Source organism: Asparagus officinalis, chromosome 4, assembly GCF_001876935.1.
Source record: "Asparagus officinalis chromosome 4, Aspof.V1, whole genome shotgun sequence".
Taxonomy (NCBI): Eukaryota; Viridiplantae; Streptophyta; class Magnoliopsida; order Asparagales; family Asparagaceae; genus Asparagus; species Asparagus officinalis.
Genome location: NC_033797.1, coordinates 88925241 through 88950261, shown reverse-complemented (window position 1 = coordinate 88950261; position 25021 = coordinate 88925241). Strand labels below are relative to the sequence as shown.

The 25021-nt window shown below is 42.3% G+C and overlaps 1 protein-coding gene across 1 annotated transcript in view; it reads left to right on the top strand.

Moving 5' to 3' along the window:
- LOC109836046 overlaps positions 23573–25021 on the top strand; it is a 5027-nt gene continuing 3578 nt past the window's right edge. Inside the window, exon 1 of the mRNA XM_020403973.1 lies at positions 23573–23771. Within this exon, the coding sequence (XP_020259562.1) occupies positions 23721–23771 (51 nt within the window). The 5' untranslated portion in view covers positions 23573–23720. The remainder of the gene's footprint in view (positions 23772–25021) is intronic.

Below are 25021 nucleotides of genomic sequence, written 5' to 3'. Positions count from 1 at the left end.
TCATACACGACAACGGTCCTCAGTTCGTTAGTAATGCCTTCATCAAATTTTATGAGAAATTCAAAATCCAAGACGTCTCGTCGATAGCCTACAATCCCACAGCGAATGGATTGGCAGAGGCCTTTAACAAGACTATCATAAAGCTTTTATCAAAACTCTTGAAAACTATTAAACGAGATTGGGATGATAAACTTGGCGCAGCCTTATGGGCCTATCGTACCACGATCCGTACGCCAACGGGAGCGACCCCATATTCTTTGGTATACGGGTGTGAAGCCATTCTTTCGTTGGAAATCCAAATTCCGTTGCTTTGGATCGCTCTCGTAACAAAGTTGACAACCGAAGAACATCAACAGAAACGTCTGAAAGAACTCGAGATGCTCGACGAGAAGCGCTTAGAAGCTCAGCAGCACATTGAGTTCTACCAAGCTAGAATTTCCTGAGCTTTTGATAAAAAAGTTAGGCAATGGAGTTTTAAAGAAGGAGACTTGGTCTTAGCGGTCTGACGACCTATGATCCTTAATTCCAAGAAAAAATGAAAATTTGAACCCAAATAGGAAAGGTTGTTCGTAGTAGAGACGGTCTACTCGAATGGTGCATATCACCTTATTACCAAGGAAGACGCTCGGATCATGATGCCTATAAATGGGAAATTCCTAAAAAAGTACTACCCTTAGTATGTTTAGGATAACCTATGACACGGGAAGTTCCCAAAAGAATACTATGTGGGGTATTCTTAAGGATAACCCGGTAGTTACAAAGGGGATAAGCAAGAAATCCCTGTTTAGACTCTGAATGTCCTCAATGATTGAATCTATCTCATTTTCGAAATTAAGTTTACCAACTTTCGTGAATAGTTTCGTTGAGACGAGATTCGATCACTTTGATAAATCAATCTTCCCTCACGAAACCCCCACTGGTGTTTGACAATTCATAATCTTTCACCACAAAGTCCCTCACTGATCAAGCCAATTGACGGTGAGTCCACCAAAATTCTTATCAGTTAAATCCATTCAAACCATCGTCGTGTTTGTGCATTTAACACTCGTGTTGTTAAAACACTAACACGACACCTTTTCCGCCAATCTTTGGTAATTTCAAACTTTGCGTGTTAAGTACTGATCAATTGGTATCGAAATCCTCCATCGAGTGGCTAGTACAAATCGGCATTTTCACTGCTATCTGTATTTCACTCCCTCTGCTTTCTTGGTCAAACCTATAGAAGCTAAGGCCAAAACCAGAATCCCCTCTCAATTCCTTTCATGAACGAGGGTCCACCTTCAATTGAGCAATCAAACCTATAAAAGTTAGGATTGCCTCAAACCCACTCGGCCAAACCTATAAAAGTTAGGGTCGAACTCAAAATTTCACTTCGATAAACGAAGAGCTCTTTTCAGTTTAAGCAACCAATCCTATAAAAGTTAGTGTTGATTGAATCTTTCCGATTCTCGGAGTGGAGATCACACTCTTAGTTTCATCTTTTCGGATTCTTAAGGTGGAGATCCCACTTTGAGTTTTCCCTGCAACTAGAGACAGGGTATAAAATCCTTCATCTTCAGTTTTGGGAGATAGAATATAAAATTCTTCCTCTCCCGCTCTGGGTTTGCCTTTACCCTTAGAAAAGACACATTTCTCAACTTCAAATCTGCGCACTTCATACGCGGGGGATTTTCTCTCAAACACTAAAAGAGAGATAAGTCTGCATCTAACACATATTGTCGGTTTAGTCTTTCACCGAATAAAAAAACACCAGAATACAAGTCTGGGGACTTTTATCCTAAATCCTAAGTAAGGATGAGTCAGCGCCTAACACGCGTTACCGGTAGTCTATTCCCATGACAAAAACAAAGTCTATGTATTCGAAATCATAGCACCAAGTCTAAGAGAATTAGCTCTCTTAGTACAACATCACATGTGAGACGGGTTTTAATAATTCACATGCTAGCCCGATTCAAATAGTAGTCGGTAAAGGCACATCAAATCCGTTGAAGGCTGGAGATGTGCTAAAAATCCTAAGTCTACGTCTAACACACATCGTCGGTTTAGTCATTCACCGAATGGAAAGACACCAGAATACAAGTCTGGGGACTTTATCCTGAATCCTAAGTAAGGATGAGTTAGCGCCTAACACGCGTTGTCGGGTAGTCTATTCTCGTGATAAACACAAAGTCTACGTATTCCACATCGTAGCACTAAAAGAATTAAATTCTTTTAGCACAATGTTATATACGGAACGGACTTATATAATCCGCATGCTAGCCCGACTCAAACAATAATCGGTAAAGGCACATCAAATCCGTTGATGGCTGAGGATTTGTCAAAAATCCTATAAGCATTGTGTCCACTAGGTTCACAATCAATAAAGAAACATCATGATATAAGATGAGTATACTCAATCAAATACTAGGTCTTTACTAATAGATCAAGTCAAAGCATACAATGATAAAACTCATCGGCCCGAACATAATCAATGACCGAGAATGTGAAGTTCCAACCTAGAGAGCCTATCTGCATAACCCTGCTCAAGCTCAGCCTACAGATCAGCTCGGACAGAATTTTCAGAACTGCTCAAGATCTTCGTGGCTTCACCTTTTAGCTTCATCAATCTCTCCTGCGTAGATCCTAGTCTCTCAAGTATCTGTCCACGAGAGCTCTCTAAACCAGCCAGCTCATCTACAATGATAGCACCAGACTCCTAGGCGTACTTCAGGGCCTTCTTCAACCTAGCTACCTCCTCATGGTTGGAGTCTAAAGAACTGAGTAACTCGGCTCTATTCGTATCCTTCCTCGTAAGACTAGCCATCATCTGTACGATAGAACTCTCATGCGACTGAAGCTCGCTACCAATAGAAGATTTGAGGTCACGTCATTGTGTTAGTCTATGCTCCAACTGAGAAGATACGAAGGAAGAAGCCCCACTAGCCTTCAGCTCCTCTAACTCTCGAAATTCACACTCCAAAATAACAAAGTCGGCAGTGAGAGAATCAGCTAGCTCAGGATATCCATCCTCTCTAATCATCATCATGTGTCGAGCAAGGGAACGCCTGAACTGATCGAAGCAATATCCTTGATGAAGAAATTTCTCGATCATTCCGTCAAAAAAGTTGACGAAATAACCAAGATCCACTAGAAAAATGTCTTTGCTAGGATCAGGATTGGCTAAAAGGGCTAGGACACGCTCATATGGAGACAATGGAGACCCTACAAGTAATGGTGCAGAAGGGTAAGAGACTCTAGGATATAGTGGGGAAATTCAGAGCGAATTACGAGCATACCAGTACCAACAGAGGTCCCTTCAGTTTGAGGTCCTATGATAAGCTCTATCAATCTAATCTCAGCAGACTTAGGAATGGTAGCAGGCGTGGTCGTCGATGGTATATCAACCCCTCTAGGTAATTCTGTAATGCCCGTTAGGTCTGGAGAAGAGACACCACCATAAGACAAACTAGCAGTGCTAGGAATCGTAGTCGTATCAATCATGACGGCTGGTCCTATGATTACAATTCTTTATTAGTCAAATAGAGATTTTGGAAAAAGAAAAGAATGACGATGGAGGGGATTATATGCATACTTGCAGATCTATCACCCTCAGCTAGACTAGAGATGTCAGAAATCATAATTGTATCAGTCCCGGTGGCTAGTCCTATGATTAGAACTCCTTATCAGTCAAATGGAAGTTTCAACAAATTACAATGTCAGAGATTAGATATATACCTACAGATAAATCACCCTCAAAGGTTGTTCCTGCAACCTCTCTGATGGCGTGCTCTGCCAACATCTTAACTAGCAATCTAGTGTTGGATCACGAGAAACTCGGTGCTGAGACATTCATGTGTTCACTGAATCCCCCAAGACCCATACCATAAAAAGTCTCATCCTCGATTGGCCTCTCTAGCACGATACCTACATAAGAGTTTAAGTGCTGGATATATACAAAAAAAGGGGGAAGAGAAAGGAACTCAAATTTACCTGTGGTAGTGGTAGAAGACTCTTCTGCCCTAATATTCGTACCTGCGTTCTTCAAATTGTCTAAAAGAGAACGAAGCGCGGAAGTGATTAAAGGGGGAACAAATTCCGAATTGCCTAACTCCTTTAACTACTGCTCGAATAGTGTATTATCGATGTTAGATATACCTGAGCATAGGATCGTCAGCTCAACGCTATCAGCCTACTCAGCATCTCTGTTTGCTTCAACATCCATAGGCTCATCACGAATGGCATCACACATTTGCTAAATGAAGCTCGAGCTATCTAAATGGCTAGGGTCAGAAAATACAGAGTCATGCAGAAGCTCACCTCCTCCTTGACTTCCTGAAACATGGAACATGATTAGGTTCAAGGAATCCAAAAGAGCATTATTTTAAAGTAGTAAAGATAGTAGAGCATTACCTTCTTCTTCGCCAGTAGTACCTCGTAACTCTGCTCCGCGAGCCCGCTGACCAATATGCGATTTATGAGCGGTCTTCTTCCGCTTTGAAGGACAAACCCCGACACGACCAGCAGGTCGTTCATGCATAGATTTAGTACGCATCTCAACCTATGTAGAAGCCTCGGCGCTAGGCCATGATCTCGCATAACGAAAATTAAGGGGTTCGTGCTCGTCAACCATCCTACCTGGAGTGACAAGAGTCATCTTGTTAGGATAAGTAAATAAGACCTTTCGTTCTGGCTTTTGAAAAGCCAGTTGAGATCTAGAAAGGGTATAGCGTTGATGCCAACGAGAAAATGCCAGATCCATTTATTCTGAAAAGAAAGAGTCTGACAGACCTGTATCAGGTTCTTCCCCGTCGGTATCCATGTCCATAAATTCTTCCTCAGAAGTTTCATCCTCATCATCAGTAGGAAGGAGCTCTTCATCATCCTCCATCTTGTCGCTGCTCGAACGGGAGGGTTTGGCAGGTTTCTTTCCCTGCTTCTTTGAAAGCTCAGCCTTACAAGCAGTCTTGATAGTAGTTTGAACCAAGTTCTCAGCCTCCAACTCTGAGAGGCTCTTCACATCTAGAAGCTCGTTGGCAGAAAGAAACCACTTGTAGCTGAGGAAAGTAAGTAATGGTTTGCGATTGGATGAAGGAAGAGCGAAATAGGCTCCAGTGCAGCCCATCATAGTCCAAAGCAATGCTCGGACGCCGTCAATAAGGCCCCCCTCGATCCTCAAGCCCCGGCTCGGGTTCCTAACATATAGTTGGTCGTAACCGAACTGGCGAGCAAAATGGCACGGAAGATAAGGCTCTATATGGCAACGACCCTTCACCTGAAGGACGAGATATCCAATGCGGATGTTCACCAACCAACGGAAGCAACTAGCGTCAAGAGAATTCCAACCGGCCCTTGGTTTCTCCTCATCAATCAACATGTCGTCATAGTGGCCCGAGAAGTGATGAAAACACTTGAAGAACTCTCAGCTCTTACGAACTTGAAGCTCTCGTTGTACATCAGTGAATGTCTTTCCAAATCATTTGTTCCTTTCTAACAGCTGCACAAAAGGAACAGAGGCATCAACAGTACTAGGCGCTGACATCAAATCAGGGCGGAGAAGAACGAGCCACGCCATCAGGTATGTATACGGAAGCTCGATCTTTACAGAAAGAAGCTCGGTTGACAGTTCAGAACCCACATGTATAAGACCATCGACCAAATACCTAAGCCCACAATGAATGCCGGCAGCCATCGCCAGAAGTAGAGAAATTTCCTTCCCGTGATCTAGCTGGACGGTGGGGAAGAGGACCTCAATAGGCAAGGCGTCAGAAAACTGATATGGAATGACGCACTTCTTCAACCAGAGGGCGAGATAGCCCGCCAGCAGAGTCCTGGGCTGAATGGACTTCTGAGCATGACAAAGAAACGTCTGAAACTTGGTCCCCATAGGAAAAACTCCCTCAGCGCCAGCGGTAGTAAAGGAATGAGCTTTGGCCCTCTTCATTAACTAATTGATGGTAGAAGGTATCAAAGGGGCTAACTCACAAATAGCCTCGCCCGAACTGCTCTCCAAATGCTGGAATAAATAATCAGCGAACTGCTTCAAACTGATCTGCCTCTTCCTCTTCACCAGAGGACTCACTTTGATTAGAGATGTATAATAATGACATGTAAGGTCCCAAAACGTGTCATACATACCGGGAGAATCTTTCTTCAGCCACTCTAATTGTAGGTTCGAGGGAAAGTACTCCTGATACGGACAGTCCCCCATCGGAAGACCATAAACTTTATGCATCTCATACAGAGCTAACCCCAACTCTCCACTACAAGTCAAGAAAGTGTTACTGTCAGGGATATATGTCTCCAATAACGCTAGGAAGTGGAGACTGCTGATCGAGAATCCATACAAGGTGGCTCGTATGGGCGCATACTACCTACTGCCTCTCAGATCACTCTCCCAACGTCCCAAGACATAACTGGTCATACAAGTCCACCACTTTTTGGGTGGCGAATAGGCCCAACCGAAACATGTGAACTCTGTCAGAGGTAATTTCCTCCCAAGCTTGGCCAAACGATTCCTCACAGTAGGGGCGGCTACTGACACCTCGTCTGGTGGCGTGGTATCAAGACCCAGAATTCCTGGTTAAAGGCCACGAATATAATTATATCCATCAGAATCTATGGTCTTATGATGGGAAATAAATCCACAATGAACTCGGTCATGGTCATTTGTAAGATTCCAGGACATCTGTCGCCGCACAGCTTGTGTCTCCAAATGAGCGAGAGAATGCTGACGGGGAATAGAAGGGATGTATAGAAGGAGTCCTTCATCATTATTCAACCAGTGCTCGTCATTAAGAATCAGCTTAGCCAGATCCTCGACATGGTCTCCAAATAAATAACTAGGCTTCTCTAAAGCCTGAGAGGAAATAGAGTCTTCAGTGAAGGTGGCATCGGTAATCAACTGACGCAGTGAACGGCGGCCCCCATCTCGTATCAAGCGACAGAACTCCTCGGAGCGACTCTTATCAAACTGGGCGGTCGGACCAATGGCCTGCCTATCGTTAACAAAAGCAAAACTCTCTCTACTGTAACCGCTAGTAGCGTGATGAGGCAGGCTATCCGTGGGTAATTCAACTGTAGCAAAACAAACGTGGAATCAGAAAATTATTTATGAATTATACAATAATTGAATTCATCTCACAAGCTAGCGAGATAAGTCATTCATTGAGTGATTGGCGAGACGATTTCGAGTGTCCTACACCGGAAGAACGGTATGCATCATCACGTAAGTAATGTGGTAATGTACCCCGACCCATGCAGTGTAATACAACATGAAATTTTCCTAATATGTTGGAAGACGTGAATTGGCCAGCCAAAACACATCATTTGAAACCTCGATCCCCACGAAGGAGGATGTCAGTTCTTCCCGAATAACCCGCGAAAAGGCTGAACGAGGGCATGATAGAACCACATCATCTTGAAACCTCGATCCCCACGAAGGAGAATGTCGGTTCTTCCCGAACGGCCCGTGAAGGGGCCAAACAAGGGCATGATAGAACCACGAGTCATCCCAAAAGCTCAATCCCCACGAAGGAGGACGTCGATTCTTCCCGAACGATCTGCGAAGGGGTCAAACGAGGATACACAAAGCATAAAAGCTCACCCCCATAAGAGGACGCTACGAGATCCTCCCTCTCACTATGCTGAGAAGAGAAACGACTCCTATGGAATCGCGGTCGGCGCGGAGACATGGTTAACCTGCAACAAAAATCAACATATCAGGTATAATCATAAATCCAAATACCCAAAAATTAAAAGGGAAATTATGAACTTTAACTAAAGTCCTATAAAAAGAATAGGATTTTATAGTTAAAGTCTAATTAAACCTATGAGTTTTATGCATGCAAACAATGGGTTCAAATTGCATTTAAAACCTTCATGATTAACTTTTGGGTAAAATACCCAAAATATCGCTCATGTTCAAGTTCAAATTTTAGCCACGAACACATTTGAATTTGGTCATGATCGAGGAAGGAAAACCATCGTCCTCAATATCTCACAATTTTAGCCAATTTTGCAAATAAACCGCTCTACAAATTTCGGTCAATTTTGCAAATAGACCGCTACAAATTTCGGCCTAATTTGCATATACACCTCTCAAACTTTTGGTCATGGGTATGTAGTCCAAACTCTACAAATTTTAGCCCTAAAATTTTAGGCACTTTGCAAACAAGTCCCCCAACCAATTTCGACCACTTTTTGTAAATAAACCCCTCAACAATTGGTGGTCTTTTCGCATTAAACACCCCTTAAAGTTGAGACCAAATGGGTATACAATTCAAGTCCCAAAATTTTAGTCCACTTTTGTATAATAGCCCCTCAAAATTTTAGCCTTATTTATCATAAAACCCCCCAAAATTTCAGCCACTTTCAAAACCCATCATCAAGAATTAATATTTGCATTACATACCCACACTACAAGAGCAAAGTTTCAATCTTTCTTGTAAAACATATGGATTCTTAAATAAGAATGCAAGAAAAAAAAGAGGGGTTCTTGAGGGGAAGCTTACCCAAATCAAGTCTTGAGCTTGAAGATGGATAAACCCTAGCCTTAGGAGAAGAAGAACTTTGACCGAGGAGGAGAGGAAATCCGAATTTATTTTGAAGAGTTGAGGTTTTTTTTAAAGGCAAGAATTTTGATAGGTTGAGAGTTCTTGAAGAGAAGAAACAATGGAGTTTGAATAAGAAGAGGAAGAAGAAGTTGAGGGGGGAAAAGGACTCCTTTTGAAATTTGGGAGTTTAAGAGGGAAATGAAAGTACAAACACAAGGAAACAAAAAAAAGAGAAAAAGGAGGGAGTGTCTCGGCCAATGGACAGAAACACCCAAGGGTGTCTCGGCCTTGGCCGAGACACTTAGAGGTGTCTCTCTCGGCCTTGGCCGAGACACTTAGAGGTGTCTCGGCCAAGGCCGAGACATCCACGGATATTTTGGCCCAGGTTGAGCCCCCAGGTGTTTTTCACAATCCTATTTCACCTAATTTCACCGGTGATTGGTTATTTTGATAAAAATCAACACAAAACAACGTCAGGCGATCCGAAACCCTATGTTAATACCGGTTAACGCGTAACCCTAGGTTAATGCCAGTTAACGCGTTGCGATGAAAAAGTTAACGTCGGCCGATCCGAAACCCTAGGTTAACATCGGTCAACGTGTAACCTTAGGTCAACGCCAGTCAACGCGTTGTGATAAAAAAGTCAACGTCGGACGATCCGAAACCCTAGGTTAACGTCAGTCAACACGTAACCCTAAGTCAATATCAGTCAATGTGTTACGATGAAAAAATCAACGTCGGGCGATCCGAAATCCTAGGTTAATGTCGGTCAATGCGTAACCCTAGGTCAATGCCAGTCAATGTGTTGCGATGAAAAAGTTAACGCCGGGTGATCCGAAACCCTAGGTTAATGCCGGTCAACGTGTAACTCTAGGTCAACGCCAGTCAACGTCGGGCGATCCGAAACCCTAGGTTAACGTCGGTCAATACGTAACCCTAGGTCAACGCCAGTCAACGCATTGTGATGAAAAAGTCAACATCGAGCGATTCGAAACCCTAGGTTAATGTTGGTCAACGCGTAACCCTAGTTCAACGTCAGTCAATGCATTACGATGAAAAGTCAACGCTAGACGATCCGAAACCCTAGGTTAACATCGGTCAATGCGTAACTCTAGGTCAACACCAGTCAGCGTGTTGCGATAAAAAAGTCAACGATAGTCAACAAGTTGCAATGAAAAGTCAACGTCGGGCGATCCGAAACCCTATGTAAATGCCAGTCGACGTGTAACCCTATGTCAACGCCAGTCAACGCATTGCGATAAAAGTCAACGCAAGTAAATATATTATGATGGAGATGGTCAGTTCAAAGTCAACTCGACAACACAAGCTAAAATCAACTCACCAGTTTTGATTCAAGACTTCGACGACAGTCAGAAGATAAACGCAGCGCCGGGAGAACTTCAGCTATTCGTCAAAATATCGAATAGATTAAAAGTCAGGTTAGACCGATCATATCCAAAGTATTTCAGGCTTATCTATAAAAGAAACGAAACTGAAACACTTTGGAGGGGGTATCTGTAGGCATCAAAAATTACTTATAGGCCCCCGCACACAGCTCGAGATAGAGAGAAGATGATAAACGTTACTATTCGAGTCATAGAAGCTCATTTGATGATGACAAACGCATGAAATGAGTCGACGGACAATGCGAAGCAATAGAATTTCGGAATAACGGAAACACGAATGAACCGGGAGCTGCACGTCGCTTACAAAAGACGAAGTGCCCCTCATGTCCTATTTACTCCTCATATGATTCAATCATGAGAGCTTGTAGATCTCCTTGTCGGCTTTTTGATGCATTCTGGATCGCGTGATTCCGAGTTTGGATGATGAAAATACGGTGAAAACGGACGGAACACGCAGACCGAGCCCTAAGCCAAAGTCAAGACACCTCTTTGGTGTCTCGGCCAAGCTGAGACACCCTAATGTGTCTCGTCTTGGCTAAGACACTCACAAGTGTCTCGGCCACGCCGAGACACCCACGGGTGTCTGTGGCTAAGACACTCACAAGTGTCTCGGCCACGCCGAGACACCCACGGGTGTCTGCAGACCCAAAAATCATATTTGGTTATTTTTTGTCGTTTTTCGACCGTTAACCACCTAGATTTTCTCCAACTGATAAAATAGCATCCATGAACGTGATTAAGTGGTTACAACTGAGGATAAGAGGGAATCGGCCGTTCTTATCCAAAAATAGGACTCCCGAAGCCTATAAATACAGCCCCAGGGCCTTTATTTTTTTCAGATCTGGAATTCTCGAGCGTTGGCGAAGCCCTACCGAACTAAAGACTGAAGGAGCACGAATTTCAGAAGAGAGGAGGAGATCGGAGCGAGTTCATCAGCACGAAGAAGAAGAGTTCATCAGATCTGCAGTTCTCGTGTTCTTCCCTTGAGATTACCCTGTTGCGGTGATCTCGAGAAGAGTGATTATCTCGTTGTTGCCGAGATAATTGCTTCGGCTTCTTGATTCCTTCACGAATCAAGGAATCTCCAGATCTGATCTGATCGCTTGGTAGTCCACGGATATCAACGTCCCCGTCACTGGCCAAGAACCCATGCAAGCAAGAGCTGATAAACGATTCTTGTGTTTATTTTTAAGAGAGCTATAATTTTTATTTTCGTTATTTGAATTCATTGTAAACGATTAAAGTTGTAATAAAATCGATAATGAAGGTGACTTTCAATGAAAACAACCCCAGGTAGGACTAACATGATGCTAACTAAGACTAACATGACCCAAATAAGGACTAACATGAATATGGCTAGAACTAACATGAGTGTAGCTAGAACTAACATGGTATAAATTAGAGCTAACAAGGTATAAATTAGAACTAACATGACATAAATTAGAACTCGATCACATAACATAAATTAGAACTCACATGAGTGTAGCTAGAACTAACATGAGTGTAGCTAGAACTAACATGGCATAAAGTAGAACTAACATGGCATAAATTAGAACTCACATGGTAGTTCTAAATTAGAACTAACATGGCATAAATTAGAAATCACATGGCATAAGTTAGAACTAACATGATCTGCGATAGAACTAACATGAATTTTATTAAAACTAGCAAACATGTTCTCCATTAGAACTAACATGACGCCAACTAACATGACTCCTAATAGAACTAACATGAGATAGAACTAATCCATTAGAACTAACATGACGCCAACTAACATGACTCCTAATAGAACTAACATGAGATAGAACTAACGTGAGATGCAGTAGAACTAACATGAGCTAATAGAACTAACATGAGATAGAACTAACGTGAGATGCAGTAGAACTAACATGAGATAGAACTAACATGAGATGCAAACATGCCATAGAACTAATGCAGCCTTTATTATAACTAGCGTGATCCAATTCTGAACTAACATGACGCCAACTAAGATTAACATGACCCATATAAGGACTAACTTGAATACAACCAGAACTAACATGATTGTAGCTAGAACTAACATGGTGTAAACTAAAACTAACATGGCGAAAGTTAAAACTAACATGGTGTAAACTTGAACAAACATGTTATATGTTAGAACTAACATGACATAGTATAGAATCTGTAATATTTAGGATCTGTAATATTTCAGGCATGTCCAGCCTCTTGTTTGGAAGTCCAAAGTGAACAAACATAAACATGCTTCCTCATTATAGTAACCTGGAAACAATGCAAGGAAACATGGTGTATTGCCAAGTTGTGGAGTTGATTTGTATGTTTTTAGTTGCCTAGACTCTTTTGCTTGCAATTGGGAATACGTCCTTTCTTTTCCATCACAGAACTATTACATCACCAAGTTACACAAGCAGATAGAACAACAACAAAAACAACAACAACAACGAACAAGTAGATTGAACAAAAACAACAACAACAATGAATAAGTAGAGAACCAACAAATTAACTGTGCATACATTTTTCATAGAACAAAAATAAGCTCAAACTAATCAAAAATCACAATACACAAGTGTCCACAAACAAGAGAGGGAGGACGGAGGGTCTTCGATGGGGGAGAGGCGTCGGCGTCAGTGTCGAGAGAGGGAGGTAGGGTCTTCGACGGGGGAGCTCAGCGTCGGCGTCGGTGTCGAGAGAGGGAGGAGGGAGGGTCTTCGACGAGGCAGCTCGGTGTCGGCGTCGGTGTTGAGAGAGGGAGGAGGGAGGGTCTTCGATGTGGGAGCTCGGTCTTTGACGGGTGAGCTCGGCGTCGGTCTTTAAGAGAGGGAGGAGGGAGGGTCTTCGAAGGGGGAGCTCAGTGTTGGCGTCGATGTCGAGAGAGAGGGAGAGAGATAGCTTCACGGGGATTTGAGAGATCTGGATCTGGTTTTGGGATAGGCTTTTGGGGAGGAGGAAGGCTCACAGGGCTTTATTTGTAAGCTGTTGAAGGGGCTCGTTGTGAGCTGCCCTAGCTTTATTGGGTTAATTGAGTCACCGGGCCCCACTATACCAATACCAATATCGCAGTTATGATCATCAATGGTTGCATCCAAATTTGGAGTAGAATTCAAGCTACCTATGTTAATGAGAAATAAAAACATCAAAGTATTTATAAAGAATAAATTAATCAATATCTGCATTCTTTTTACATTAATGAAATTACAAATGTAAGTGTAATCATAACGTCCAATCTCAGCTTCAGAGATCTAGTTCCATTACTGTATAAGTAGTGTGGATACATAAATCTCCATATATGTGACAGCCGCAAATTCAGACAATATACCAGCAAGGAATTAATTTGAGGTCATCAAATCTTCCACCACACAAGACTTTGTACAGACGCTGAGTCGCTGCAGTTGGCTCAAGTCAGTCTCCAGACCCTTTCTACAGATGCAACGATGGAATTAGAGGATTATCCCCATTCAAGACTCTTTCTACATTCTGATATAAAGTGCACTCCACCGTAGTTGCTAGAAAATTATTGAATTAGAAAAGTTATCCCCTTTGAATAAGTCAGTCCAAACTTAGTTAAGGATTATGAACTGTTTTAGACCAGGATTAGAACAGTCTCAGTTGGAATAGCGACGAAATTGAGTTGAGTCCAAGCGATTGACTTTCCATCTTCTCCTAATTTGATCACTATACCTTGATGATGCGTTAAATCAGAAAGGTAAGAAATGGTAATTACTATAGAGAGAGTTGCAATAAATAAATGATAGTTGAAGTCGCAGTGATCAATTAAAATTATTTGTTTCGTCAATGTTGCAATCTTTTTTAACTGCATACACCAAAATGAGATATTCTTTATAGAAATAACTCGCAATCAATTTGGTTAAGTCGTGTTTTAGAAAGGAAAAAATTCATGGAGAGGTATCTGTTGTTGTTTCAATTTCTAACTACATGTTTCAGCTGAAATTTTCTGCATGCTACATGAGGCAGTAGAGTCAAGATATTGGTGTTTGTACCTGCGAACATGGAGAAAGAAATTTCAACTAGAATTTTCCCATGTAATCAATGAGCTTTAGATATTAATTTGGCTAAATCATTCCTTGCTAGACCTATTAATTTGGCTAAATAATGAGCTAGCTGTGCAGCTGTACGGGCAATGCACCGTATAGAGTTTAGCTTGGAATATTATTGATGTGAAGGTATCAGAGAAGTTCATGTTACTTTTGATCGATTCAAAAACTCCACATTCTGCAGTTCATATTACTTTTGATCGATTCAAAAACTCCACATTCTGCAGTTTGGACTTGGACTGGTAAACATTGAAAAAAATGAATATTGGTCTTGGTCTTGGTCTTGGTCTAGTCTAGGCCTAACCAGTTGGCCAGATGTGGGCTGAACCGGGCTCGGAACAGGCCAGTTCGGGCTCATAAGTCTGCCACAATTTTTTTTGTTGGTAAATTTACCAAGTTAATTGTTAGTTTCAAAGTGAAAAGAGAAAGTGGGTCTTATAATAATCACAAATTTATCCGAAGTAGAAAAGAGGAGTAATTTTGTACATGCTCATAAATTATTACATCCAGTTATTTAGAATCTAATTTGCCAGAAAGAACTTTTTTAAACTCAAATTCACCCAAATACATTGTTCTAACTAAGTAGTAGTTATTTTTGATTAAAATGTGTATTCTGCACTCCCATAATTTCCCAAATTATTGAAGTTGCTTAATCCGCAGGGATTCTACTCTAACATCTGATAGCAGTTTAGGCACTATCAATGAGACATTATAAGCACATTCATTGTTATTTCCTTAGTCACTCACATCCTCCCAAAGTTCGAAGTATAAAATTGACTTATATTTGTATAGGAAAATTTGAAATAACCCTGATATAACGGGTGTAATTGTTGAGATAACTCAAAAGGATATTTAGCACTCGCTCATTACAAAGCATTTTCCTTAACATTGAGATAGGTAGAAACCCACCACGGGTGATCCGGATAGTTGGAAAGTTCCAATATGACTCTCACGGTCTTGGATTCAATTTGGGGCCAGATTATTAAACAGCTTGATGCAGTAGCGAATGTATATCTTCTGTTATAATCATAAGAATATATGCATGGTTTAGGATGTACAGATATGGATGAATTTGTTACAGCAATGCATGGCTTGTGCTACTGTATAATTTGGATGACTGCAATCTCATGGGAAATAGATTGCTAACAACTTTAACTACAACGGACGTCAAGTAGCTGGCAATAATTAATCCTCCCCAAGTTGAAGAGTGCTTAGGACGAAAGTCAAGAAGTGAAACCGTTCCCTGCCCAATTGTTTAGTACAAACATCTGCTATTTATTGTTAGTACTTACATAAGCTAGCTTGATAGAACTAGCTTGTACCTTTTCATAAATCAAATGACAGTCTAACTCAATATGTTTGGTTCTCTTAAGGAAAACAGGGTTCGATCGATGCAGTATGAAGAGTAGCCTGATTGTCACAATAGAGGATAATAGCATGACGAGGCAGCTGTAGGTCCTCTAGCAAGTATTGTAATTAAGTTAACTCATAACCGCGGAAATGAGAGCACGGTACTCTACTTTAGCTGAGGATCTAGAAATGGTATGTTGCTTGTAGTCTTCCAGGAGACAGATAAATCACCAAGAAAATTACAAGAACCAGTGACGGAACAGTGAGTCGTAGGGTAAGATGCCCAATCTAAATCAGAATATGCACAAAGTGTGAGAAAGCTGGTGGATGAAAGAAAAATACCAGTTCCCGAAGAGGATTTAATATAGATATTATTTGTCAAGTAGCCTACCTATGTGAATCCCGTGGGTTATTCATGAATTGACTTAGAACATTCACCGAGTATATAAGGTCAGTTCTGATGATAGTGAGGTAAAGAAATCGACTAATAAGTTGTCTACAGCGTGATGGATCTGGTAAAGGAGTGTCTGTTAGTCTAAGTGTGTAGACCCGAAGCTGCAAACGAAAAGACGAAGAAAACAGTCAGAAGACTGTGCGGTCGACCGCAGTAACAGATCCGGTTGACCGCGTGCACTGTAGGAGACTGAGAATGATTTTTCGCTCTGGTCGGTCGACCGGCGTGGCCGCTGCGGACAACCGTAAATGTGCATAGGACACTGTAATGGATTTTTCTCTCTGGCCGGTCGACCGACCTTGGTACGGCGGTCGACCGCGACGATGTTTCCCTGTTTCCTATCATGTTTAGGAATCCTGTTTGGCTGGGGTTTGTTATAAATACCCAAACGTTTTTAGGGCTTGTAAGACACAAAAAAGAGAGCTTTTTGACTGCAAAAAAGAGAGAATCTCAAAGAGATAAAACCCTAGTTTGAGAGCTTGTATTCTTCTTCTTCAATTAATAAAAGAGATTGTGTGATGTGGCTCCCGAAGACGTAGGCACGTTACCGAACCTCGTTAAATCTGTGTGTTCATCTCCTTTACTATTTTTGCAAGGTTAGATCTTTATTTGTGGTATTATTCCTACTTTCCTACTTTCAACACAATGTCCGGAAGGGCAAGGATTCGATTGATTATTTCGAATTCCCAACAACTGGTATCAGAGCTTCGTTCAGTAATTTGTGTGAAAGTCATGGCAGAGGAAAACAAATCAAAGATCGAGAAGTTTGACAGTTCAGACTTCGCCTACTGGAAGTCGCAGATGGAGGACTATCTGTACCAAAAGGACTTGTATCGCCCGCTGATGGGCAAGGAAAAGGGGCAGAAGAATGAGGAGTCAGATGGTGATTGGGAGGTACTGGATAGGAAGGCTCTAGAGCAAATCCGATTGTCGCTCGTCAAATCAGTAGCCCATAATATTCTGAAGGAGAAGACGACGGTGGGGCTTATGGAAGCGCTCGCAAAGATGTACGAGCAACCGTCGGCAGCAAACAAGGTGCATCTAGCCAAAACTCTCTTCAACCTCAAGATGGCTGAAGGATGGTCCTTCACGATGCATCTCAGTGAGTTCAACACAATTGTTGATCAACTTATCTCCGTGGACTTCATGTTCGATGACGAAGTGCAGGCCCTTCTACTACTATCGCAGTTGCCGGATAGTTGGGCGGGTTGTGTGACGGCAATCAACAATTTTGCGAGGAAAGAGAAGTTAAAGTTGAGTGAGGTTGTTAGCATGATTCTATCCGAGGAGGTTAGAAGAAAATTGTCCGAATCAGAAGGTTCAGGTTCAGCCCTAAGTTTCGAGCAGAGAGGCAGAAGCCAGAAGAAAGGGAACCAGAACAGGAATCGGTCAAAATCAGTAAAGAAGATGTCAAACTCAAAGGTTAGAACCATCAAAGGGAAGTGTTGGAACTGCGGCCAGGAGGACCATATGTCTTCGGTCTGTAAAGCACCAAAGAAGGATGCGGGTGAGCAGGAGGCTCATATCGTGCAGAATGCCTTGATCCTTGCTATGGACAGCGATTCGGATTCTTGGGTCATCGACTCAGGAGTCTCTTTTTACGCGGACTTTGGTAAAGTATACTTGGGGGATAATGAACCTTGCAATATTGTTGGAAAGGGCGACGTTCAGATACAGATAAAGGGCTCTAAGTGGAACTTGAAGAACGTGAGACACGTGCCGAAGCTGAAGAGGAATCTTGTTTCGGATCTTGTTTCGGTGGGATAGCTTGGAGCAGAAGGCTACGTTTCGACATTTATCGGGGATTCATGGAAAATCTCCAATGGTACGATGGTTGTTGCCCATGGCAATAAAACAGGAACTCTCTACCTCACTTCACATGCGAGTGACACCCTCGCAATTGCAGCTGGCAAGGAGAGAACAGATCTGTGGCACAATAGACTAGGACACATGAGCGAGAAGGGGATGAAAATCCTACATTCACAAGGAAAGCTAACCGGGATCGACGCCGTTGAAGTCGGAGTTTGTGAAGACTGCATCTTTGGGAAGCAGAAGCGGGTTAGTTTTCAGAAGGGTGGAAGGTCACCTAAGGGTCAGAAGCTAGAGTTGATTCATACTGATGTATGGGGCCCAGCCAGTGTGTCTTCTTTTGGCGGTTCGAGATACTACATCACCTTTATCGACGATCACTCGAGGAAGGTGTGGGTTTACTTCATGAAGCACAAGTCAGAGGTGTTCAAAATCTTCAAGAAGTGGAAGGCCATGGTCGAGAACGAGACAGATCTGAAGGTGAAGTGCTTGAGATCAGATAATGGTGGAGAATACGAGCTGGAGGAGTTCAAGAGGTTCTGTGCTACGAATGGGATTCGTTTAGAGAGAACCACTCCAGGGACACCGCAACAGAACGGCATTACGGAGAGAATGAACAGGACTTTGACTGAGCGTGCGCGGAGCATGCGATTACATGCAGGTCTGCCTAAGACATTTTGGGCGGATGCGGTGCATACGGCAGCCTACCTGATTAATCACGGGCCATCAGTTCCATTAGATTTTGGGATTCCAGAGGAGGTTTGGAGTGGCAAGAAGATAAATCTCTCACACCTGCGAGTATTTGGCTGCGTGACATATGTTCATATCAGTGACCATGTCAGGGACAAGCTAGAAGCTAAGTCACTGATGTGTACATTCATTGGATATGGTGTTGATGAGTTCGGGTATCGTCTGTGGGATGAAAAGAACAGGAATATCATCAGGAGCCGGGATGTGATATTTAATGAGGAGGTGATGTACAAGGACAGAGACAATGCCAAGGATAGCCAAAGCAGTGGGAGCAATACTACGGATACATCCGAGTCCCGTGATGTAATGAATGCTCCATGTGCAGGATGGATGTTAGAATATGATACAAACTGGGCAAGATCCTAACCATATCTATCGGGAGGATTTCCCGCATTACTGTGAGTAGTCCTTCGTACAGACATTGGTGTGGGAGGAGTAAGGAGAGGAATGATATCACCTTGAGAGGAATCTGGTGGTGGTGTAGGTGTCTTAGGAGTCGGGGCAGGCGTTGGCAAAAGACTTGGCACCAGTGGCACTGTAGGTACTATTCCCGCAATTTGTTTCCCCTTCCTACTATAGGTAAGTAGCTCCCCCTGAGCCGTGGGTCTAACACCTTTTGTCTCATTCTCCTCTTCTTCTTCATTCTCCTGCTCCTCCTCAACCAATTCTCCTTCCCAAGGAATCGTTACAGAAATTGATTTCTCCACATTCACCGATCTCTCACCATTCTCCTCCTCTCGCCTCATACTTCCAGTATTAGGCGAGTTACCAACGGAAGAAATTACCTTCTGGGTGTAATATGGCTCGAGTTCTCGAAAGTGCACATCTATGCTCACAAATAACCTTTTCTCCACCGGGCTCCAGCAAACATATCCCTTCTGAGTAGAAGAATATCCCACAAAGATGCATTTCACCGCTCTAGGGGCAAGCTTCCCGACGGATGGCCTATTGTCCTTCACAAAGCACACACAGCCAAACACCTTGAGTGGAAGAAGCCCACCATTATCTCCCTTCAACGTCTCACACAGAGACTTCCAATCCAGCACTCTCGAGAGCATTCTGTTGATTAGTGCTGTTGCGGTCAATACTGCTTGCCCCCATAATATTTCTGGGACATTCATGGAGATCATCATACTTCTAGCAACCTTTAAAAGATATATATTCTTCCTTTCCACTACCACATTCTGAGCTAGTGTGTATGGCCATGTAGTCTGGTGTTGTATTCCCTGAGCTGACAAGTATTCCTCAAACGCTTTGTTAGTATACTTTGTCTCATTATCAGATCTCAATACATTCACCACAGTATCGTATTGAGTCTGAACATACCTATAAAAGTTTTGAAAGCAACCAAACACTTCACTCTTATTTTTCATCAAGTATAACCAAGTAACGCGAGAGAAACAATCAATAAAGGTAACAAAATACTTGTATCCATTCATAGAACTTGTGGAACAAGGCCCCCAAACATCTAAATATATCAGGTCAAATGCACGAGAACTCCTATGACCAGAACTTATATAAGAACTTCTAGTAAGCTTTCCAAACTCACATGCATTACACACAAGGTTCTGCTTATTTGCTTTCTCAAATAGAGATGGATACAACCTACTTAAAACACTAAAGGATGAGTGTCCCAAACGCTGGTGATGAAGCATCAACACACTCTCAGCACTCATCTCAAATCCTACTCCTGCTCTCTCTACCATTGACACCAACGCTGAATCCAGCCCTTCACGATCCAGATATTACAGTTCACTACGCCATATGCTAGTCCCAAGTCTCCACCCTATCCCCTTATCCTGTAAGATCACATTGGGAATATCAAAAGAAACAATGCATTTTAGTTGGAGGATGATAGCACTAATGGACAAAAGATTGACTGGAAAGGAAGAAGCATGCAAAACATTGAACAAAGTTACAAAACCTATACAATCGACTGTACCCTTACCAACCACTGGTTGAAATGTACCATCAGCTGTTTGAATACTATCATGCGATGCTATGTGAGTATATGATGAGAACTCACTAGCATTACCTGTCACATGTCGAGACGCACCGAAGTCGACTATCCATTCTGATGATCTATCGGGAGACATAGAAGCAAGAGCATGTATGTCATCAGTACCTTTGGTCGGATGAGCATAGGTAGCATTGTTGCCTCTGGTGAAGAACGAAGTGGATGCCTCCTCAGTCCAACTCCTCCTGTCTCCATCCCCTGCTACTTTCTGCTTCCTCCTGAGTATCGCCAGGAGCGCATGATCCTCCTCAGTAAAGACCACCTTAGCTTCTTCTTCTCCCTCTGCTACCATCAGATTTGCCCGGTTGTCTGCTCCTCTTCCACCTTGTCAACCCCCACGGTCACGACCACGACCTCTGAACTGTCCACGTCCACCCGAATCTCCTTCCTTGAGTGGCTTGGTGCAAGCATGCCTTAGATGACCCACTTCACCGCAGTTGTAGCACTGTCGAGTCTCTCCACTGGATCCAATGTTGCTAGAGGCTGTCAGTGCTGACTTCACCACAGGAAGTCCACTTGTCCCCGTCTACAGCCTAATGCGAGTCTCCTCTTGGATCATAGCTGAGACTGCCTCCTCAAGCGTGGGAATCTTCGGCTGAGCTAGCAGCAATGCAATTCGCTGAGCGAACTCTAATGTCAATCCCTTGAGAAACACCATAGTCCTCTCCTGTAGAAAGACCTCCCGCTCTTTACATCCCAGGTCCTTGCAGCTCGTCCGAGGTGAGAAGTGATCATAATCTAGCCACAGGCACTCCAGTTCTGTGGCATACTCCTGTACAGTCCTCTCTCCCTGAACTGTGGCGTCGATCTCTCCCTTAATCTGGAACACCCTTAGGTTATTCTCCACTTCATCATAGGTCTTCCTCAACTTCTCCCAGACGTCCTTCACCTTCTCAATGCCATCCACTGTGGCGACGATCGACTGGACCAATGAGTTGAGGAGCCAGATGTACACCAACATATGAGTGGATTTCCACTTATATCTTCAGCTGAGCCTTCAGCCGGCTCTGTCGTCTCTCCTGTCAAGTACCCCTCCAGGTTCCTTCCTACAATGGTGTACCTCACCCGTCGTGACCAACTTAGGTAAGTAGCTGGTCCATCAAGCTTCAGATCGATGGATGGAAGCTCCAACTTTTTTGGTGTCCTTGTCGTACTCTCACCGGCCGACAACTTCATCAACTGCATCAAAGTTGAGACCTCCGCGGGGTTCAACTTCTTGATGATCTCCTTCATCGATTAGGTTTTAGATCAACTACCTGTTCTCCTTCCCTTGTTGTGCGCAGTAAAAAATTCTGCAGCACTTCTGCTGCACAACAAGAGTAGGATCTCAACTAAATTCTTGTTTCTCAAAGGAAACAAGAATCGACAGTGATATATATCAACACCGTGAGATATACACTCTTCCTCTCATCAGTTCTAGGACTGAAATGTCGAGGAAATCGAACAAGCTCCTCTGGGGCGGCGGCGGCTAGGGTTTGGGTGGAGGCTCTGATACCAAGTAGAAAATATATGAAACCTTAATCTCATTGATAAGATAACATGGGCTTATTTAAGCCCTACAAAACACATCTTACAAATAACCCCTTGCATAATATAAATATGTTAACAATTTGTATGAGTGCAATCTCATGGGAAACATATCGCTAACACCTTTAGTTACAACAAACATCAAGTAGCTAGCAACAGTTTTAAAAAAAAGGACTGATATAGGTGGAAAAGCCAATCTTTCTTATCAAATTAAAACTTGTTGACCCTGTAAGTGGACTATAGTTGTAAAGGTTTTTGGGACCTTAGCTCAAAAAGAAAACAGTTCTATATGCTATGGTAGGTTCAGTCTCAATTTCTACTTATTAGGTATTACAACACTTATGCTATTTTTCATCTAGGTCTGGATTACAAAAGGGAGGTCCCAAACATCGCGGTTTATTTGGCTGCAATGGTGGGTATTAAGCTAAGATCTCTCACACACAAAAGTTAAAACTTGTTATTCATGCTTACTTATATTAGACTGCTCATTCGGATAGCAGGTTAATTAAGCTAAAACTATGGCACCTCATGACATCCAGTCAAGTACTCACTTTTTTCTAAAGCTACCTAATTCTAATAGTGTGCATTTATTCGTAAATTCTAGTTTTAAGTACGAAAACTCTAAAGTTACAACAAAAATTAAGGGTTGTAGGTTTTAAATGCACGCTTACAAATTTTAAATCTTCTTTGTTTTCGTATCATTTTAAATTTTTTCCATGATACGAAGATTTCAAAATATTATACTCTAAAACAACTAGAATAAATTTAGTCAAAACACTGTTAATTCCCAAATTAATTTATTTCCATCAGATGGTTCCCGCAGTGTTCCTCCGACAGCAAACAACAAGCATACCTATTGAGACTCTACGCACTCACATTTGACATCATCTCAATAGTTTAAACATATATTATCTCCATCAAATAAAACATTATTACAGACATTTGAATGTTACCCAGATAAAATTAATCATTTTCGTTAAAATCCGGCTACTAATAATATTTACATCCTTATCAAAGGTAATCAAAATCAGTCCTGCTTGGCATTCTCTGGGATTCCAATAACAGTTAGTCTGGGGTTTTGCCAAAAGTGACAAAACATTGTGAACTTGCACCATTATTTCCTCCGTAATTAAAGTCCAAAGACTTTGCTCCATAGAGTCTGCGCGGGCTCATCTCCAACCATCTAGCTATCTAGTGCCCACAAACTTCACCCATGGCTTCTAGTCCTCTGTCTCTCTCTCTATATATATATGCTCTTCTCATTTATCAAGTAGAAAACCCAAGAAAAAAGAGTTGAGCTCCTATACATAAGCCAATCTAGAACTAAAAACAGGTTTGCTACAAAAAATTTGTGAGGATCCAGGCCATGGATAAAAGCGGGTCGGAGTTAGACCTTCCGGGGTTCCGGTTCCACCCGACCGAGGAGGAGCTCCTCAACTTCTATCTTCGGCGGATGGTGCTCGGCAAGAAGCTGGGTTTTGATATTATCGGCACTATCAATCTCTACCGTTTTGATCCGTGGGAACTTCCTGGTACTGCATCTAATATCTAAAGCGAATAATGATCTTTTTCTTTCTTTCTTTCTTTTTAGTTAATTAATACAAAATTTTAAGCTCTTAAAAGCTTTTATATTCCATCAGAATCAGTTTTTCTATCAATTACCTCGGCGGGAGGCCAAATCGGACGACTGAGCGCGGGTTTTGGAAGGCAACCGGATCTAACCGGCCCATCAGAAGTGCGGCCAACCCCAAGCACCTTATTGGGCTCAAGAAGACATTGGTCTTCTATATAGGCCGGGCTCCTCGTGGATCCAAAACCGATTGGGTTATGAATGAGTATAGTCTTCCTGACAATTCCTCATCAATTCCTCCTCCAAAGGTATTGCCGTAAAAAGTTCATTTTATGTCATTTAATTTATTCGTGTGATATTAACACTGGTACAAAACGACGCATTCCAGACGGAAAATTCCGTCTGGAATAACTAAAATTTTGTCTAGACAAATTATTTTAGACGAAATTCCGTCTGGAATACGGGTCTAATTTGTTTCCGTCTAGAATAAATTATTCCAGACGAAAATTCCGTCTGGAATGTATTTTAGACGGATTTTAATAGACGGAAAAAAAAAATCGTTTGTAATACATTCCAGACGGACGTTTTCTTTCTAGGATAACTATCCTAGACGGAATATTTCCGTCTGAGATATTTTGTATCCCAGACGGAAAATTCCGTCTGGGATGTATCCCAGACGGATACTTCCCAGATGGAATATTCCGTCTGGGTTATTTATCCCAGACGGAATATTCCGTCTGGGTTATTTATCCCAGACGGAAAACTGTTCCGTCTGGGATAATTATCACAGACGGAAAATTCCGTCTAGAATACTATTCTAGAGGAAAATTTCCGTCTAGAATTAATTCCGTCTACAATACTATTCTAGACGAAATTTCCGTCTAGAATATGATATTGTAGACGGAAATTCCTTAACGGAAATTTTCCGTCTAGTATAGATTATCCCAGACGGAAAATTTTTCGTCTGGGATATTCCGTCTAGGATATTTAAATTTTTACTAGTGTAAACATTCGCAAATAATAGAATATAGCATATATTTCTGCGTGCTTTAATTTTGTGAATATCAATCACATCATAACTTTATTATGTCAGTAGGAGACTCCGCGTAGAAGCAGTTGAATTTTCCAAATAGTCTCTCATCTTTTAGACGGTTCAAAATATGTTGTTCACATATAGGATTTCTACTTTAATTTTGTCATGTCATAAACATCATAACTTTATTATGTCAGTAGGAGACTCCGCGTAGAAGCAGTTGAATTTTCCAAATAGTCTCTCATCTTTTAGACGGTTCAAAATATGTTGTTCACATATAGGATTTCTACTTTAATTTTGTCATGTCATCCCCCCCCAAGACTTTTTCAACGGGTGCTTTGCCCCCAAAAGTAAATTTTTTGTTCTCTGAGCCCCCAAACACAAAGCCCAATGAATTTCACACAGGGAAAGACTATAATACCCATTCTCTCTCTCTCTAACCCTGCAATCCCTCTGCTCTCCCTCCTCCCTCCCCCACCTCTCCACCCGCCGCCGCCGCCCTCCTCCTGCCATCCTCACCTTCTC